Here is an 18,892-nt window from a genome sequence, read left to right as displayed (position 1 = left end):
CTTTTTGAATGTTTTTCATAACCTCATAAAAATCTAAAAATTTGTGTAGTTTTATCAAAACTTAAGAAGTCTCACTGGAATCTCATAAAACTTGCCTTCAAACATCATAAAAAATCAAAATGTCATCCAAGTCTCCTCACAATTTCAAAGAGATCTCATCTAAGTGCGTCATTAAAATTTCAAATCTCATTTAATGACTTCAATATTTCACTTTTAAGAAATCCATTGACATTTCATGAGATCTCATCAAATCTCCTCCACGTTTCATCAAAATCTCATGAGATTAAATCTCATCCAAGTCTCATCGAAATTTCATGAGATCTCATCAAATCCCATTTAAATCTCACTGAAGTCTCATGAGATTACAGCAGCGAATAAATTACCTTTAGGATGTCTAGGTGGTGGACTTAATGAGAACGGTGAACCTTGAGAAACAAGTGAAGTATTTTGTGGTGATGGCGATGATTTGGTTGATGAGTTCCCATTGGTTACTGGTATAACACCTGGTATTGCTTGTGGGGCTGATTTCTTATTGGGTGATCCTGCCATCGGTATTGAAATGGAAATGCCAGCATGAAAAGATGAAAGATAAGTTTATCTTTAATTATACTGCGGTGCATACAGAACATACAAACAGAAATAGCAAACTTTGCACATTCTATGCTTGCAATTACATTGCTTGGATGCTAATGGCATATCACATGCTACTATTATGCATAGAATTTGAATATTATGCATAAACAATTATTTTATAGAAATATCATGGTTCTACATGTATATTAACATGAACATACAAGAAGTGACGAGCAAAGTTGCATTATGGTTATGAGACAGACATAGAAAATGAACAACATACAACATTTCACAGTAACACAAACTTTTAATGATATACCTTCACCCCATCTACTGTACTAGGCTTAGTACAGCTACAGGTATACTAAAAGTATATCATATTTTGAACATTTTTCTTGACTTTTTCCATACAATTACCTGATTCATAAGATGTGAAATCTTCGAAACTCTCTTCATCTTTTTCTTGTTTCGGTGTAACACTAACAGTTTCTTCTTCCTCCCTGTCTTGTTCTGAGTCCCAGCATTCTGATTCAAATGCCATATTGAAAGCTTGAGCTACTGTTAGACATAATTCTTCAGCCTATAACAGAAGTCGATACAATAAACTCTTAGTACAATTTAACAACAGCCATCCTGATTGGTGCATTCTGATCCAAATACCATATTGAAAGCTTGAGCTACTGTTAGACACAATTCTTCAGCCTATAACAGAAGTCGATACAATAAACTTAGTACAATTTAACAACAGCCATCCTGATTGGTGCATTCTGATTCAAATGCCATATTGAAAGCTTGAGCTACTGTTAGACATAATTCTTCAGCCTATAACAGAAGTCGATACAATAAACTCTTAGTACAATTTAACAACAGCCATCCTGATTGGTGCATTCTGATCCAAATACCATATTAAAAGCTTGAGCTACTGTTAGACATAATTCTTCAGCCTATAACAGAAGTCGATACAATAAACTTAGTACAATTTAACAACAGCCATCCTGATTTGTGCATTCTGATCCAAATACCATATTAAAAGCTTGAGCTACTGTTAGACATAATTCTTCAGCCTATAACAGAAGTCGATACAATAAACTCTTAGTACAATTTAACAACAGCCATCCTGATTGGTGCATTCTGATTCAAATGTCACATTGCAATCTTGAGCTACTGTAAATCAAACAAAATTAATTAATTTGTCAAAAACTTGAAAAAGGCCCATCATCACTGCCAAATGAAGTTGAGAAGGAGAAATGTTGGTTGGGGCCAGGACTTGAACGCAGGACTAAACAGATGTACAGTCTACCATGTGCACAAGCCAAGATATTGTCATCTTTGAACAGAAAATATGGATGATATACCTTGGTTACACAAGCCAAGTTATTGTCTTTAAATAGAAAATATGGATGATATTCCTTGGTTACACAAGCCAAGTTATTGTCTTTGAACAGAAAATATGGATTATATACCTTGGTTACACAAGCCAAGTTATTGTCTTTGAACAGAAAATATGGATGATATACCTTGGTTACACAAGCCAAGTTATTGTCTTTAAACAGAAAATATGGATTATATACCTTGATTGCTCTATGTTACAACAACCTGTGTCTATATCACGGTTCTTCGGTGCTCGATATATGAGTTGAAACAATCAAATGTCATCATTTTTCCCCCCTTTTCATAAAATATGCTTGAGGAGGTATAATTATATTATTCTCCAATATTTTCCTCATTCAACCAGAAAATGTTCGTGAACTTTGTTTGTCACTACTCATCCAGCAACTCCTAGTTGCAAGGACCCATAGCTCACTCATATTTTCCTTGGCTGAATGAAAAAAAAATCTGTTTGGGAATACTATCTATGTATTCTGTGTGGATATAAAAGAAATAAATGAAAACTTACATTTTTCTTCTTACCACATAGGTATGCATGGCATTCCAGTGTGTTATTCTGTAAATTTCTTGCAATATACCCAAAAACTCTGTCGTGACTTTTATCAGCTGTACAATAGGAAATTCTGTAAGTAACACATAAAAACAAACATAAAAGTTTATAAAACACTGTGACCTTTCTAGTTATACTATGTATTGAAATAATCACTGTGTTATTGGTTTAATTACAGTATCAATATCAAATCAGGTACTGTACATTATGTTGTATGTGCAGAGCAAGAAGTCTCACACTGGCCCACAACTTACAAATTTCAATTTATTTACATACCTGTATACAAAGTTTTTGTTAAAGTGGCCATATGGATGAGGATTGTGTATTTATTTTGGATTTTTAATGTATGGCACAATTTTATTGGAAAATCAATGTGAAGCAACACTGACTAAGTCTTTCTTTGTAACTCTATACATTGCAGAAAGCTATAAAAAAAATGTGTACAAAGTATGTTATTGTACGTACCATAACAAACATTTTACACATTTATTATGATTGTTTCACACTGTTTCACATTGATTTTCCAAGTAGGAAGCCATGATAAAATTGTTTTATAAATTAAAAAATCCAAAATAAATACCCAATTCTCATCCATATTGCCACTTAAAGGGGGTAAAGTAGGTATAAAATCCATTGTGTTTCACACATAATTTATCAGTGCAGTGATCCTCATCAATAACATCTTACAACTAGAACTACAAAGTAGGGAAATGTACCAGTATGCCCATTTGACCATATTTCCTTCTTGTTATCAATGTTGCTAGTCTACATTCTACAGGCTTGTAGTTGATTTGGACTCTATCCATAACTGGGTTGTGCTAATAGCCCATACCAACTACAAGCCTCCAGTCTGAGCTACAAAGTTCCTAAAACCTAAGCAAAAACACTTGAAATATACTCTGAAGTGGTGGCTGGATCGATGTTCTCTACAATCACTATCCTCTCCATGTATATATGAAACTAGACTATAACAGGCGAAAAATAACAAGAATGTTCTACTCTGCACATAATACGTAAATTAATCTAGGAGTTAGATTTACTCACCTATATATTGAAATTTCTTCTAAATCTTCATTCGTATTCACATCAATTTGTTCAATACCCTTTGGTGTGATGGTTAAGGACACTTTACGATTTTTACTTTGAGATTTAGCCTGGCAATGTCAAAGAAACAGAAAACATGTAAACAATTCACCCTGATTCTTTAGCCTTCTTTTCTTGTTTTCATAGTGTTTAGTAAAAGTAACAAAAATATCTGATTAGTAGAGAGCTAGAAATAAAGTTCAACTGTGTGACTTTGAAATGGACCTTTGTTTTGTACCAGTGAAAGCAATAAACTGACACTATAAAGTATTCTATCATGATGGAGGGTGGGGTTGGGGTTGGGGGTTAGGGGTAGGGTTGGTAGTTGTTGTATTAAAGGCAGTGTTCTTCATGCACAAAGAAAACTCTATGGACAGCAAATCTTTTAGTAGTCTAGACAGTACCCATCGTATTGAATTATCTCTTTACCAGTTTAAACCAAGAATTACTTCAGATTCGATGCTATGACGGATAGCATTAGACTACACTTTTAGTCCTTGCAGGTAAAAGACCAGGAAGGCCGAATGTTTGGTCTGGTGGTTGTTTAGCTACCATGTTTGAAATGAACCAAGTGGGTGCAAAGAATTAGACTACAATTATTACTTTGTTAAAGCCAGAACACGAGTAATAGAGTAATATGTAACATACACTGTTATAGTCAATCACATTCCAAGCATTTCTTATTTAAATTGCTTCATTCATTCATTCATTCATTCCTTCATTTCATTCATTCAGAATTGACACTATGGCATTCTATTCTTTTTTCATTTAAATGTTTCTTCATTCATCCACCAGTGACTGTATAGATGTAGTGAGTACACATGTTATACTATATAGACAGTGGCTGTTTCCAAACAATACATTGTTATTTGGCACAATGGTATTTACAATTGTAACAACCAGTGATGTCTCTACATACCACTATGTGTACATAAATAAACAAATAAATGAAAGGTAAATGTTATTATGTAATAGTTGTAGAAACTGACATTCCTATCAAATTAACTTTACCTCTTGGCACAAGACTATGTTCCTATGTAAAACAGTAAAGTTGTATAAACAAAACAGATACACACATAATTTCAGCAGCTCTCTGATCAATCTGTGGCTTACAAACTGTACCACGTTTATTTAGTTGTTTTGTTTATCTTGTTGTTGTTTACATACCCTATAACGGTTTATCTTCTTTTTGTTTACAAACAACATTTATTTTTTTATCTTATTCTGTACACACCTGAAAATATTTATTTATCTTGTCGTCGTCGTCGTCGTCGTCGTCGTCGTCGTCGTCGTCGTCGTCGTTGTTGTTGTTGTTGTTGTTGTTTACTAACCTGAGATACAATTTTTTTGACAGCTTCTGCTGTCGTTGCTTCATCATTTGGTTTGTCGACTAAACACATGCCAAGGTACTTGACATAGAATGTGACACCTTCTAACAATGGTTCTTGAGTCTGAGCTGGATCTTCAGTTAATTCTGGAAGCAAATAGAACAAAATATTGACATAAAATTATATATTATATACATGTTACATTTACAATTGATTGAAATTAACATGTTCTTTGTTCTGAGCTGGATCTTCAGCCAAAAAAGATTTCTGGAAAGAAATCACACAAAATACTAAATACTACAATTTTCATTCCTTGAAAAAAACACTTTCAAATGTTTTAGTAGAGTTCCTATATGATGCATTTCAATTACTACCATCATCTCAACTCATGTATAGGGAAAGTCCTTATACTGACACAGAAATCTGTGCTACCCCTAAAGGGTAAAGGGAAAGGGTACAGGACGCATATCAGTTGTAATTCATCACAAACTGACAGGCATTTGCAATTGGTTAGTTCCTTTAGACAATTGCTCATTAACCAAACTCTACCTCTCCAGTCTGAAACTAAAATCATGTGGGGATGCAATAACGTCATCAAATTTATAATTTATATGAACGAACTCGGGAGTAGCACAGATTTCTGTATTAGAATAACGACTTTGCCTATATACATGAGTGGAGATGATCGTAGTAATTGTAATGCGTTGTATAGGAACTATTTTGTTTGGTCAACAATCATGACTTCCACTCCGTGTTACACAGAGTGTACAATGTCTGTATTACTATTATATAGACATGAAGATTACAACCTTCTTGTTCTATTTTCACCCTCTAGCATGAGGTAAAATATGTAAAGAATTTATCTATACATGTACAAAAGCCAGTCTTGTACATACATTTGTTAGTTAAAATTCATAGATGAAATAGTTTATTCCATTCTTTTATTACTCAACTCACACTATCAGAGAGTGTGGCATGGTATTACAATTCAAAAGTAATACAAAACTGTGTTGTATTTATTGTTAGATACCCCCCCCCCCCCCCCCCCCTAGTTAGTAGGTAAAATCTACCAGAGTTTCCAAGGTATCATTCCTCACCAAAAGCATGGTTAGTCCTTATAATTCATGGAAATCTGTACAAATTTTCCCTTTCTGTTACCGCAAACATTAGCAACAATACTATATGGGCATAGGCCAATGCAATAATAGTAATTTTCTTTATGAACTTCCCATTAGTTTATTTACTACATTTTGTTAATTTTTTTTTTTACAGTTTCCATATACTGAGGAGGAAGCTGAAAGTTCTAACTAGTTCCTCATTTTTTACAACTATTAATAACATAGACAATATGGTAATCTAAGACTTCCCCTTCACATTGTTACAAGAGAAACTCATTACATTCCTTCTCATTGACAGAGATAATCACAAAACAAAAGAAACATCCTGTCTCTAAATGCCTTTCAAAACTTGTGCAGCTAACATATGAAAGACTAGAACCATATCATATTACCAACCATGGCAGAAGTTGTACACGATTCCTTGCATTTTTGATGTCATGATACACTATAGTTACTTTCATTTCAACATCAAAGAATTCTGTAATTTTTTTTAACTCTCTGTAACTTATAGACTAGTTACCAATTTTACTGTAGTCCAGTACATGTTTTTAGTTTGAACTTCTATATTTCTCATGACCCAACAAATCCCATATTATTCCCTTCCAACAAAATATACAATCATGTATAAATGAACACCTGCAGCCTAGTCTAGTTTGTATACAGTATCGTTACCCTTTATGCTTTACTCCTCCACTCACAGGTTTAGTTAGAAACCATGTTGGCATCCAGACTACATTTGTACCTGCAGCCAGAACTCATCAAATATGATGACAGTATTCAGTAAGACAGCAACACCACAAGTGCATTTCTGGCCTAAAATTACCATTCATTGTTGAAATGTAGGAGCACATTGTTCATCTTTAGTAATTAAATCATCACCAAATTCTCAGCAAAAATTTGCTTTTCATTTAGTTATTTTTTTGACTGACCCACTGATCCATCATTTGTACAGTGTTACAATGAGAAACACAGATATAACAACAGTCACCCTTGTATACCCATTCATCAACACTGTATGCAGTCCATGTGAATCGTAGTACCCCTAGACACTGACATGACCACACCTACATTCTTGGAGACAAACTATGTGAAGTATTTGTAGAAGTCTAAACCCACATCTTAACAGCACATCATCTTTTCATTGTATGACCCAGGGTATGACCCCATTTCTACATGTACTTTTCAATTGTGTAGATACACATATTTGATTACATGGCAAAAAACTTACCTTGGTAACATTAAATTAAGTGTCCTTGTTTTGTTTTGTGTTTTTATTTAAAAAGATTTTCAGTGAAAGTACTTTAAAACCTTCCACAATTTCTACATTTGCTTAAATGTTTGTGTAAAGACACGTTTGAGTACATGACAATCAACAAGGGTTGGCAACGTTTTACTGCATGAACATGATTGTATTTTTATACTAAAGTTTAACGAAATTAATATTAATTTATCAATAAAAAGTTAATTCAGTAAATTAAGACATTACAGTCTTACCAATAGATATAAGTATAGCTACAGTTAATACATGAAATTTAAATTAATTTAAATTAAAAAATAATCAATTAAGAAATCATCATTTGCACACTTGAATATAATACACTGTAAGATATGTTGTGTTGTTCAGCTCTATAGTATCGGGCTTCTTAACCACACAAAAGATTAGTGCTGGCACACTAATAGCATGGCATGAATGTCTTAGTCTATTGAAGACATCAAACTATTTTGTGAGTCGGTTACTCCACAGCGACTTTATAAAATACTATAATAATTTTATACACTGAACTGGATTATTATCATTTTAATTTCTTTATGATGAAATTGGAAATGAAAACTTAAATTTATGAATAAGCAGATGTAGAAAAATAACAAACTTTAAATATCAGAGTATGTCATTATCTATTGACACATGTGGCAACCCTAGAAACTTACAAGTACACATGTCATTGATGAGTCTAACTGCCACGTTTATAAATATAGACAACTGTGTATGTATACTATCATAATATCCTGCCTTGTTATGTTTGGGAGTCTGCCACAAGTGTAAACAGACATTCAAAACGCTGGGTACAAATACATGCTGGCTTGATCTATGTGTAAAACATGATGCCCTGGGAGTTCTGGGTTAACAAAAATATAACATTCATTATTTACATGTACACTGTCCTAAATTTTACATCACACATCATGTAGGTTATTCATTTTTTCATGTGACAGTAGAACAGATTGGCCTGTTATCCGCATCGCATATTATTACTTTCATTTCCCTAAAAGACAGGATATGGTTTCTAGATGTCCTTACAGTCTAGTTCCTGATGACCGTGTTCCGATTTACACTACACTAAGTTATCTTCACACATTACCTAGTGTAAGTCGGAACATGGTTGTCAGGAAATAGAGTAGTGAGATTCCCAATAAATGACTAAAGTTCTTGAAAAAATAATTCCAAGAATCATATTGAACATTCCAAAATGACTGTCTCATTATCCTGTACATGATGACTCATCTAGAAATACCGTTATATTGCAAGTGCTTGACTATGGCCTAGTAGGTACCCCTTCCCCATCATCCTCCCTACCTTATACCTCTCTACCTACATTGTAGTCTGTATGGCAATGTGGTTTCTAACTTAACCACAGAGTGAGTGGAGGTGTAAATCGTAGCCATACTGTATACATGTCTACTAGGAATTAGCCTACCCTCTACCCGTCGTCATAATTTGCAGATCATAACATGTTCTCTGTTCACTTCACCATAGCTATCTGTGATTCCATGGCATTATCACTCTCTTAAACAAAGCAGTAATCTCACAGTAGACATCTCATGTATAGTATTCTAAAACTATCAGTCATGATATGAAATCAGACAACAGCAAACTCTTTTTTTCTGCTATTCTGTGAAATGGTAATCACATAGAGAATGTCCACATCATGAAGATTAAACATATTGCATTAATTGACTTTTACATTTTTTTTATTTCAAGTGGTGTCCCTATTGACATTTCCCTCACTGACATCACAAATATAGTACATGTAATATTTAGATCAAGGACAGCGATCTCATGCCAGGCAATTCACTTCTAGTGTGATTGATAGCAGGGTTCCTCCCTCTAACTCAAAAATGACCTTCAGTTTTTAACTTTATCTAGTACCAGCAGCTGTTCTCTCATCCATCTCTGACTACTGCTAGCCATACAGGATGTGGTATGATTCCAACACAAATGTAAATTTACACCTCTTATCATAATCTGGTATATTAATAAAATATGTTTGGTATGAAACTACCACACTTTAAACTTTAACCCACATGGTTTCATTTATTAATATATTAGCCCTCTACCCATGGGTCAAAGGTCATATATCTGTAGGTTGCAAGTGATACCATAGTCTCTCATATCCATTTATTTATTGATATTTATTCTGATTTGTTTTGAATAAAATGCAAACTAAGTTCAGGAATAACTCACATTATTATTGTTTTGTGAAATTTTGGCATAATATCATGATATGTTTTTGAAAATATTATAACCTATAATAGTTGATGTGAGTACCTGTGTTGTCCTAGCATGTCTACTGATCGAATCTTACACACATTCTCTATTATCATAAACTCAGGAATATATAATAAAAAATTATTTTACTTCTGATTACATGACTTCAGAAAATAGAGTAGGTAGATCAAGTTTTTATTTCATTTTACATTGTTTGTTTTTTTTAAATTACTTCGACCCAAAGACAAGATACTTGTTGGTCACAATACTTCTGTAACAGTTGATGAGGTGTAAAAGAAGTAAATGAAGACAATTATGAGATTCAGAAGTAGACAAACACAATATGTAGACTGTATTGTTATAGGCTGATATGACATCGTTTCTCTCTGGAATGTGATTTTACAAAAAGTAAACAAAGGTACTCAGAAAATTTACATGAAAATAGAATTAAATTTTCGTAATTTTATCTTTCTGCGTATAAAAATGTTTAGGATTGGTACCTTAAACTAGGGGTCAGTTGGGTTATTAGAAACACACTATTTTTTTTTATTTGGCCTAATAATAATAATCCCTGTAATAAGATCATAGTACCATCATTTTGGTTGAGAACCATGGTGTTATAAACACACACAGTCATTTATTTTTATCATTTAGCACTTTTTGACTGATTTTTTGTCCAGAGACTTGGCTATCATAAGTCTGATTGATATGGCAAATGATGTAGATAAGATGTATAATTGGCAAGTCTCAAGGCTGCTACATTCCTCCCCTTTCCCCTCCCCTCTCCCTCCCCCAATTACCATAGCTCAAACTAAGCCAAAACACTGATAGTCTAGTTCCTATACGTGTTATGATTACTACTATCATCTCCACTCACATATAGGGAAAGTCCTTATTCTAGCACAGAAATCTGTGCTACCCTCGCTGCGCGAAGGGTACATGACGCCTGTCAGTGTCAGTTGTAATTCATCACAAATAGACAGGCAGTTGCAATTGGTTAGTTCTTTTAGACAATTGCTCATTAACTGAACTCCACCTCTCCAGTCTGAAACTAAAATCATGTGGGGATGCGATAACATCATATTGTTTATATGAATGCAGGGGGGGGGGGGGGGGGGTTAGCACAGATTTCTGTGTTAGACTTAGAGTAAGGACTTCCCCGTACATGAGTGGAGATGATTGTAGTAATCATAACGCGTCATATAGGAACTAGACTAAAACACTGAATACTGTCTTACAATAGAATTAGAAAGCATTACAACTGGAGATTTTTTTTGAAACTGTTTTGTTTTGTTTTGTTAGACATGATGACATATTTGTACTTAATAATATCGTACCGACAAAACAGTATTGAATCACCTGCATTGTATGAGTACATATATTTGTACAGCTGCACACAGGCTCTGAGTTATGAAACATACACTTTCCTCTCATGTTGTTGTAGAAACACAACGACACATTGTACAGTTTTCTTGTGCACTGAAGGATGATGATTAGAAACCTATTCGTCCTTCACTTGTTGATGACCCCCTTAGTTGCTATAGTTACAAGATGGATGTCCTGCTACAATGATGGATGTACTTTGAGAATACCAAGAATACCACGATCTAATACTAATCCAGTATTGATCCTAAACTTCAGTTAATCCTATAGCCCATATAGACTTGTCTTGGAGTGTGGTATCACCAAGACAAGTCTGTGGATGATTCCTACACATTGGATAGTATTATTCTATTCACACATACAAGATATATCACTTGCCAGGTGCTCTATCCAGCGTGCTACTGGGACTAATCCTGTTTTAGCTCAGATCTTCTAATCCGGAATTAATGCTATGCTTTTATTTATCCTGTAATCCTGAGCTTCTGCTAATCACTGTGTTAATCCTGAGCTCCTGCTTATCACTGTGTTAATCCTGACAGAGGTGATTTAGTATCTTAAGTTCATCATAGACATTGGAGAGTTTCAGTCCAGGGCCCTGCCAGTGTCTATGGTTTCATTCAGAGCCACCACTGTCCTTTAATAAAGACAGACACCGTAGTGATGGCTGGTACTTGGTCAGAAAGTGGTGCGATATAATTTATAGGCACCCAAATGTACACTTTCCTCTGATGTCACTATGGAAACACATATTACAGTTTTTGTGCATTGGAGGATGATGGTATACATACATCCTTCACTTGTTAGTGACCCCCTAGTTATTATAGATGGATAGGAAACTGTTACAGCCACATTTACCTTGTAGGTCACTATGAGTTCACTGAACTTACGCAGTATGAATGGTTGGGTACACATGTCGACACTCTATCACTGGACTGAACTTACACAATATGAATAATTGGCTAGACAAGAGAATGAGATGTGAATATGTAATGTAATAGTCATGTGATTTACTATCATTTAGTGACCTTGTGTAGTATGCAAATTAGAACAGTATGTCTGCTGTCCTAGTACGGTCACTGATTGTGGCACAATTAGAAATGCTAGACACTGAAAAGGGATAGGTGTACAGTTTACTTCATGGAATCATTCAGGTTTCTGGGGTTTTTTTTGGGGGGAGGGGGTGATTAGAGACCACGTTGGCATCCAGACTAGGATAGGTATCACTGCTAGATGATCTTCAGGAATCGTTTCTATCCCAATACCAGGGAAAAGCTAGCAACCAATTACCAGATACATACTATATAGCTTCGCATCCAGCCAGGTGGGGATAATTAATTGCTCTCAAACTTTCCCCTACTACCCCTGCCTGGCATTTCGCTAGTGGCAAATTACTTATCTTTGGCTAGAAATCAGTCACAAATTTCATATTGGGTTTTAAATTTTTTCCCAGTGTAAAATAACATCAATAGAGTGACCACATGATAAGAACTAACTCAGAGGGTTGAGCAATGCAATATCAAACATGATTACCATATCAATCATTACGGCAGGAAATCATAATCTAATTTTAGGTTTCAATAAACAGCTACTACCAAAATGCTAGGCGTGGTTGGGAAAAACGAGAGGTAAAATCACAGAAATATATTATTCTAGACTATTGAGACTACAACATTGAGTAGGAGACACAGTGTATATATTCTTGATGATGAATGACTTTTTAGGTAGGGTAAATAATCGTATCAACAAATTTCTGTATTGAATACTTTCTTATAAGTTATAGGAGCAGGAATCTCACTGATTTTTTATGTAGAGTAATAACCCATATCAACAGATTTATTTAATACTTTTGATTCTTATGCTAATCTGAATTCAAAGGCTTCCTGCATTCTATGAAGCTTTGTTATTTGATGATGGTTGTATAAAGCCATGCAAGTAATTATAAATATCAGATGTGTCCTACTACATGCCTGATTTCAGCATGTGTATCACGTCTAGCAATAGTAGCATGGTGTGTATTCTGGTGTTGGTGTGCAATGGAAACCAGATAGGGGCTATGATTCATCACTCTCAGATAGGATGGCTGAGTCACTAACATAGTAACACCACAATATCATACATATGTATTACAACATTGAAGTTAATTTGATATCTCTAAATTAGGGGACCCAGGTGTGCTAAACACAATACATTCAGGAGTACACACATTCAAAGAACACAACATATTAAGTTGTATTTTGATTATCGATTTCCTGAATTAAATTATTCCAATATGAATATATGATAATCTAGAACGCTACTCTGTGCTACTCAAACACTTGATCATTTCATTATGTTCAATTTCTTATAATTAATTTGATAAATTTAGATAATTTGCCATTATTTAATTTAATATTTCTGCTGTTAGCCTGGAATCCATGCGGCTGGGGGTTTTGAATTCATCATTTCCCCAACAGATAGGGAAATCAAAATTCAAAATCCCCCATTGCCTAGGCTGTGAGTGTACACTGTCAGTTACTTCAAATCAGTACATTTTTATGTTACCTTCATATCTCTAGCTACAAACAACCTTATTTATGAAGTAAATGTTTGTTTGTTTGTTTGTTTGTTTGTTTGTTTTTTGGTCAGTTTGTTTGTTTTTTGATTAGTTTGTTTTTTACATTAAATACTACAACTTGAGTTGATATATATCTATCCACTTGCCTTCAAACACGGTACATATATGTGGTTACGGATAGCTGTCCACCCTTTTTTATTGATGATAATATGGGTATAGCATATTGTATCAGTTCATTCATATGCTGTGTACTAAAATTATAAAACATTTCTATAAATAGCCAGTCAATAAAAGCCACCATCAGTATCTCTATCTATCAATAACTACTTTGCAATATTTTATATTTTTATAGGTCTAATCCTTGAATAAAGTTTAGTAATTTAAGCATATAAATTTATCAAGTTTCTATAAATCGAACTTTCCAATCTAATTACTAAATTTTTTTAATTAAATTTTGTACAACCTAAATTTTCAATCTAATTACTATTTTTAATTAAATTTTAATTACTATTTATAAATAAATTTTGTACATTTACTTATTTTTAAAATGTTTTAAACACTATTTCTTAATATTAGAAGTGATCTTCATTTTTTTTTACTTTATAGATCACCAGGAGAATTAAAATATAGATGAATATCTTGAAATTTTATTACAAAATATAAATTTGACTTGTTAATTGTATGATAATATTGTCCAGTTAGGAAATGATAGGTTAGAACACAAAAAGACTTATTTTCAGTCAAATTAACAATAACTCTAAACATGTAAAATTTACTTCTGTATCTTTAGTAGGAAAATATATAAACTTAATTTGTTAACTTGTGAAGTGTTAAATACCTTAGTAAATGTCAGTCAAAAAAAAAAGTAAGGTGCAAATATGTATTTAATTTCCATACATGATCTTAAAACACCTGTATTAGTAAATTTTCCAATATTTAAAAATGTTACAACAATACAATTGCTCACTATATACCAAAGTTCACTTTAAGGAGGCTGAGATTGTCATAATCACATCGCTGGACTATTCTTTACGTTTACTTCAGACAAAAAATATCCATATACGGAATTAAGAGATAGTGGGGAAAATATATATACAATAGAGGGAGTTAAAAAAAAAATCCTTTTACATCAAACATTCCACAACATACTCTGAGATGAAACCATATTTGACACAATAATTGAAATGATAGGAGTACCGGGTACATGATAAACACTGTCTAAAAAAATGATAATCTTTTTCCTCAAAACTTCATTGAAAGTACGAAAAGACAGACTGACAAACTAACATACATGCACTATAAAATATTAAATATGAGCCACTATTGAATATCAAAGTGCATCATTTTCCCACTGGTATTCGATCTTTAATATTTTTATTGATTAGTGATATTATTAATGCTAAAAACGTAACTTATACGGTCAAGACTTTAGATTCAACTTTTTTCATACTTATCTACTGACTAACAATTTAAACCAAATACTAAGACAGCCTATGGTAACTGAAATAGACAGCATTTTGAGTCATGTCCAAAAAAAAATTTGATTTTCTACAATGTACAACAGACACTTATTAAACAGTATTTTATGTCATGTCAAATAAAAAAGTTTGTAAATAAATAATTCCTACAATAAAATTATTATTAGTGTTCTGAGAGATTTAAAACAAAAATTGAGAATAAATATTTTATAAAATTAAAACCAAATAATTATTTATTTGAAGTGTTTTGAGTGATTTTAAAACACAAGATATAATTCTGATAAAATTTATTACACAGTGCAAATGGAATCCGTGATGTAGACAGAGGGATTAGTATACAGTCAGACACCTGATACCAGTCATCACATGGTTTCAATAGAAATTAGATATTTGTGATCCTTCTGTTGTGATTTTACCATACTGTCAGACAGACAAATCTTATTTATAACGCTGACCTCTCATGAACTATTTAATGTACTTTGTTTCGTTCTAGATTTTTTTGTACCTCGGTGACTGCAATATTGGAAAAATGATGGAAATTTACCCACTTTTGGACACAATTAAAAGTTTAATTTGGAAATTGGAAATTGTAATTATAATAAATTATATTAATTAATCAAGAAGTTATAACCTTTGAGTATGTAGATAATTTTGCGATTACTTTGGGGGTCTTTTAGTACGTAAATGTCTGTTTTCTCTCTTTTTGATTCATCTGACTTTTAAACTCATTCATGGTTTCTGTCTGCCCTGTCACCCTGGCAGACACAGAACATTACTAGATATGCCATACATCACATTAGCTGAGCTGATGTCACACAAATAGTAAGGTTTTAGTCAAATATTAATTATCAGAACCTGAAATAAAATATTACTGTCTAGACGAATCATAAAAATAATGAACATTCCATCCCTTGGTCGACAACATAACTTCCGTTCCACACGCTTCACATGCATTACTAATACTATAAGAACGCATGAAAATAAGTCAACCATGTTCTATTTTGACCCTCTAGCATGAGGTAAAATGCTATTAAAGGTATTGAGAATTAAAATGGCCATATGGATGAGAATTGGGGTATTTATTTTGGCTTTCTAATTGATAAAACAACTTTATTTTCTTTTTCTACTTGAAAAAATAAAGTGAAATAAGCTATATCAAGTCCTTGTTTGTGACTCAGTATATTGGAGAATTTTTTTTTTTAGATGTCTAAAATGTTTGCTATTACCGATATAAGTACAATAACAAACTGTTTACACTCTATGTATCTTTTTGCAATTTATTGAGTTACAATAACTTACAAACAAGGACTTGGTATATCTCATTTCACATTGGTTTTTTTCACATAGGATAATACCCAATTCTCATCCATTCATGCATTTGGCCACTACTTTAAATACAGTACTATTTAATTCTGTACAGTAAATAGAAGTGGAAGCGTATTTGATATTTCTAATGTTAATTTACCCATCAAGTATTTTAAGTATTTAATTAATTTATCCTTTTTTGAATTATAAATGTATTGCTTTTTGTCCAGTCCTTCTTTCATCCCTATTGTGTCTTTTCCACAATAATTCATAAACTGTATAGAATTATTTAATCTGATCTTTAATTTATAAGTGGCTGCCTTACAGTACCGTTGATGGGAAAATAAATAAGTATTAAAATAAATTCAGTATAATTACTCATTAAATGCAATTACTTTGCCTATAGCATGGTATATAGCCCAGACACTTGATCTCTTGGTGTTAATATATATCTGTCTCTAGGTGAGACTGAGTCTAGGCGTTGAGTTGATTTGGGCTACTACCCACAGCTAACTCAATTGTGACTGAGTTGTGGGTAATAATCCATATCAACTACAAGCCTACAGTCCAGGTTATACTATCTCAAGAAGCTCTCCAAAATGAGAGCTTCTTGAGATAGTAACAGCCAGACATGTCTCTGGGTTAGGTATTCAGAGAGCTTCCTGAGATGGTAACTAACACCAAGACAAGTCTCTGGGTTAGTTAGAGAACGGATATCAGGGGTTCACAAACAATTTCATCATATCACTACTAATGTGAGAGGTGAAGGATATGTTTACCCTTAGTAAGCGTTTAAATCATATAGACTCTATTGATTAATATATAACCTAAGTGCATTTCAAAATTCAGACAATGTACACTGGTTTGTCATTGTATCATTGTATCTACACTACAGTGACCACTCATTAACTTTTAAGTTATGATTCAACTGCAAGATTTATCATTGTGTACATGTAACTATAATCATCCTCTCCTCTTATATATAGTTGGCACTGTCGCTATACATTGGGCTCGTTTTCTACATTCTTGCAAACCAGAGCTGTTATTTCTTCCTTGTCACTGCAAAATAACGACAGTGCTTTATGACCTCTCTCCATCGTTGGTTTTCACATTACAGAGGATCTTTAGATTAAAAGTCAAAAAGTCTCTGGCTACCTTTACCTTAGTAGCTCTTCACAAGTTAACTACTATGTATGGAACTGCCTTGTCAGACATTATATTTCAGTATCAACTCTCTTGTTTACATACAAATTAAAGCATTGGGTGAAACATGTAGAGCTGTGTACTGCAGCAAATTAGGTTTAAGATAGGGGGTCTCAGTGCATCTCTAGCCTAACCCTAACCTCCCTAGCTTGAATACAAATGTGTACCTATCCTGGTCTAGAATCAAGTCATATGGGGATTTGACTATTGCCCTCCCCCCCCCCCCCCCCCCCCCCAACAGATGATCAATGATACTCAAAATCCCCAGACAGCTTGACTTTACTTCTTTAAGCTAAGTTGGTCCACAGTTACATGTACTAGAACGGATATGTAGTAAATGCAGTTACTTCTGAGACAACCAAACAGTATGGAATCAATGCAATATAATGAAATTTCATTTCCTATAAATAGTTTGGAATTCATGCTAAGTTACCACCTTTCATATCTTAAGTAACTATCACACTATATAACACACATAAAATACAATTTGCATCAAGGCTTTACAGTTTTGATTGCTTTTCTTTTGTACACACAGCCTGTATATGCATACATAATCTCGTGAGCATTTGATATGCTTATATCAGTTCCCATGGATACAACAAGAAATACATTAATAACCCAAACTGCATATCTGGATAAGACCAGTTGTGAAAAATTGCCACTTGTTTGTTTTTCATCATGCTATTGTACTGTGCAAGAATCACACCACCTTGTGTTGACTTAATATGCTATATTTCATTTTGTGCTAAGACAGTTAGGAGACATTATGTCCACAACCATAAATACCAAGACCTAGATGGCTATAGGTTATAGGGTATTTTATTATGGCTGCCAAGGCTGTCAAGATACAAAGAATATGAATTATCAAGAACAGAAATTGATGGACTACGTTGTTTGTAGTCTTAGAGGCTATCCATTGGGTTAGAATCTGAAGCATGTCTTTGCTCAACACTCAGTACAGGTAATATAGCCAGTCTCTGGGCCATGACGACTTGTACTACTAATAATATACTTTAAGTTTGTGTTACATGTAATATTAGGAATGCGATGATGATGACAGTACCTTTATTGACATGTTTGGTTTTTATGATTGGCAAACCAGACATGCAAACAAGGCAAAATTTGGCTTCAAAGGGTTTATGTCTTCTTCTTTTTTAGCATGACTCTTTTGGGACTAAAATTAGCATTTTGATTGATATGTAACACTGTGGCAGATGCTAGTATACAGAGTCCAGGTGCCTTCCAGAGATATAGTTTTCACTGGAAAATTTCACTTCATAATACAAACTGTAGAAACGAAGTTCACAATCAAATAGTATTGAAATTAGTGTATATGAAAATGTATATGAAGTCAATACATGAGTCATGCAAATTAGGTAATGTGATGCGCTAAAACTGTTTAATCCACAGTCACTTGTGAACTAATATTCTATTATAGGAT

The 18,892-nt window shown here is 33.4% G+C and overlaps 1 protein-coding gene across 3 annotated transcripts in view; it reads right to left on the bottom strand.

Annotated features, from left to right (window-relative positions):
- Positions 1-18,892, bottom strand: part of LOC144432916 (low density lipoprotein receptor adapter protein 1-like) — a 40,596-nt gene that overhangs the window by 19,968 nt on the left and 1,736 nt on the right. For 2 of the 3 annotated variants that reach the window (XM_078121220.1, XM_078121219.1), the window contains exons 2-6: positions 4,927-5,069; positions 3,557-3,666; positions 2,471-2,585; positions 991-1,153; positions 384-542 (exon numbers count right to left, since the gene is read on the bottom strand). In XM_078121220.1, coding sequence (XP_077977346.1) covers positions 384-542; positions 991-1,153; positions 2,471-2,585; positions 3,557-3,666; positions 4,927-5,069 — 690 coding nt within the window. The remainder of the gene's footprint in view (positions 1-383; positions 543-990; positions 1,154-2,470; positions 2,586-3,556; positions 3,667-4,926; positions 5,070-18,892) is intronic. The other variant, XM_078121221.1, reaches the window with a different exon arrangement.

Source organism: Glandiceps talaboti, chromosome 3, assembly GCF_964340395.1.
Source record: "Glandiceps talaboti chromosome 3, keGlaTala1.1, whole genome shotgun sequence".
NCBI lineage: Eukaryota > Metazoa > Hemichordata > Enteropneusta > Spengelidae > Glandiceps > Glandiceps talaboti.
This window is presented reverse-complemented; position numbering and strand designations above follow the sequence as displayed.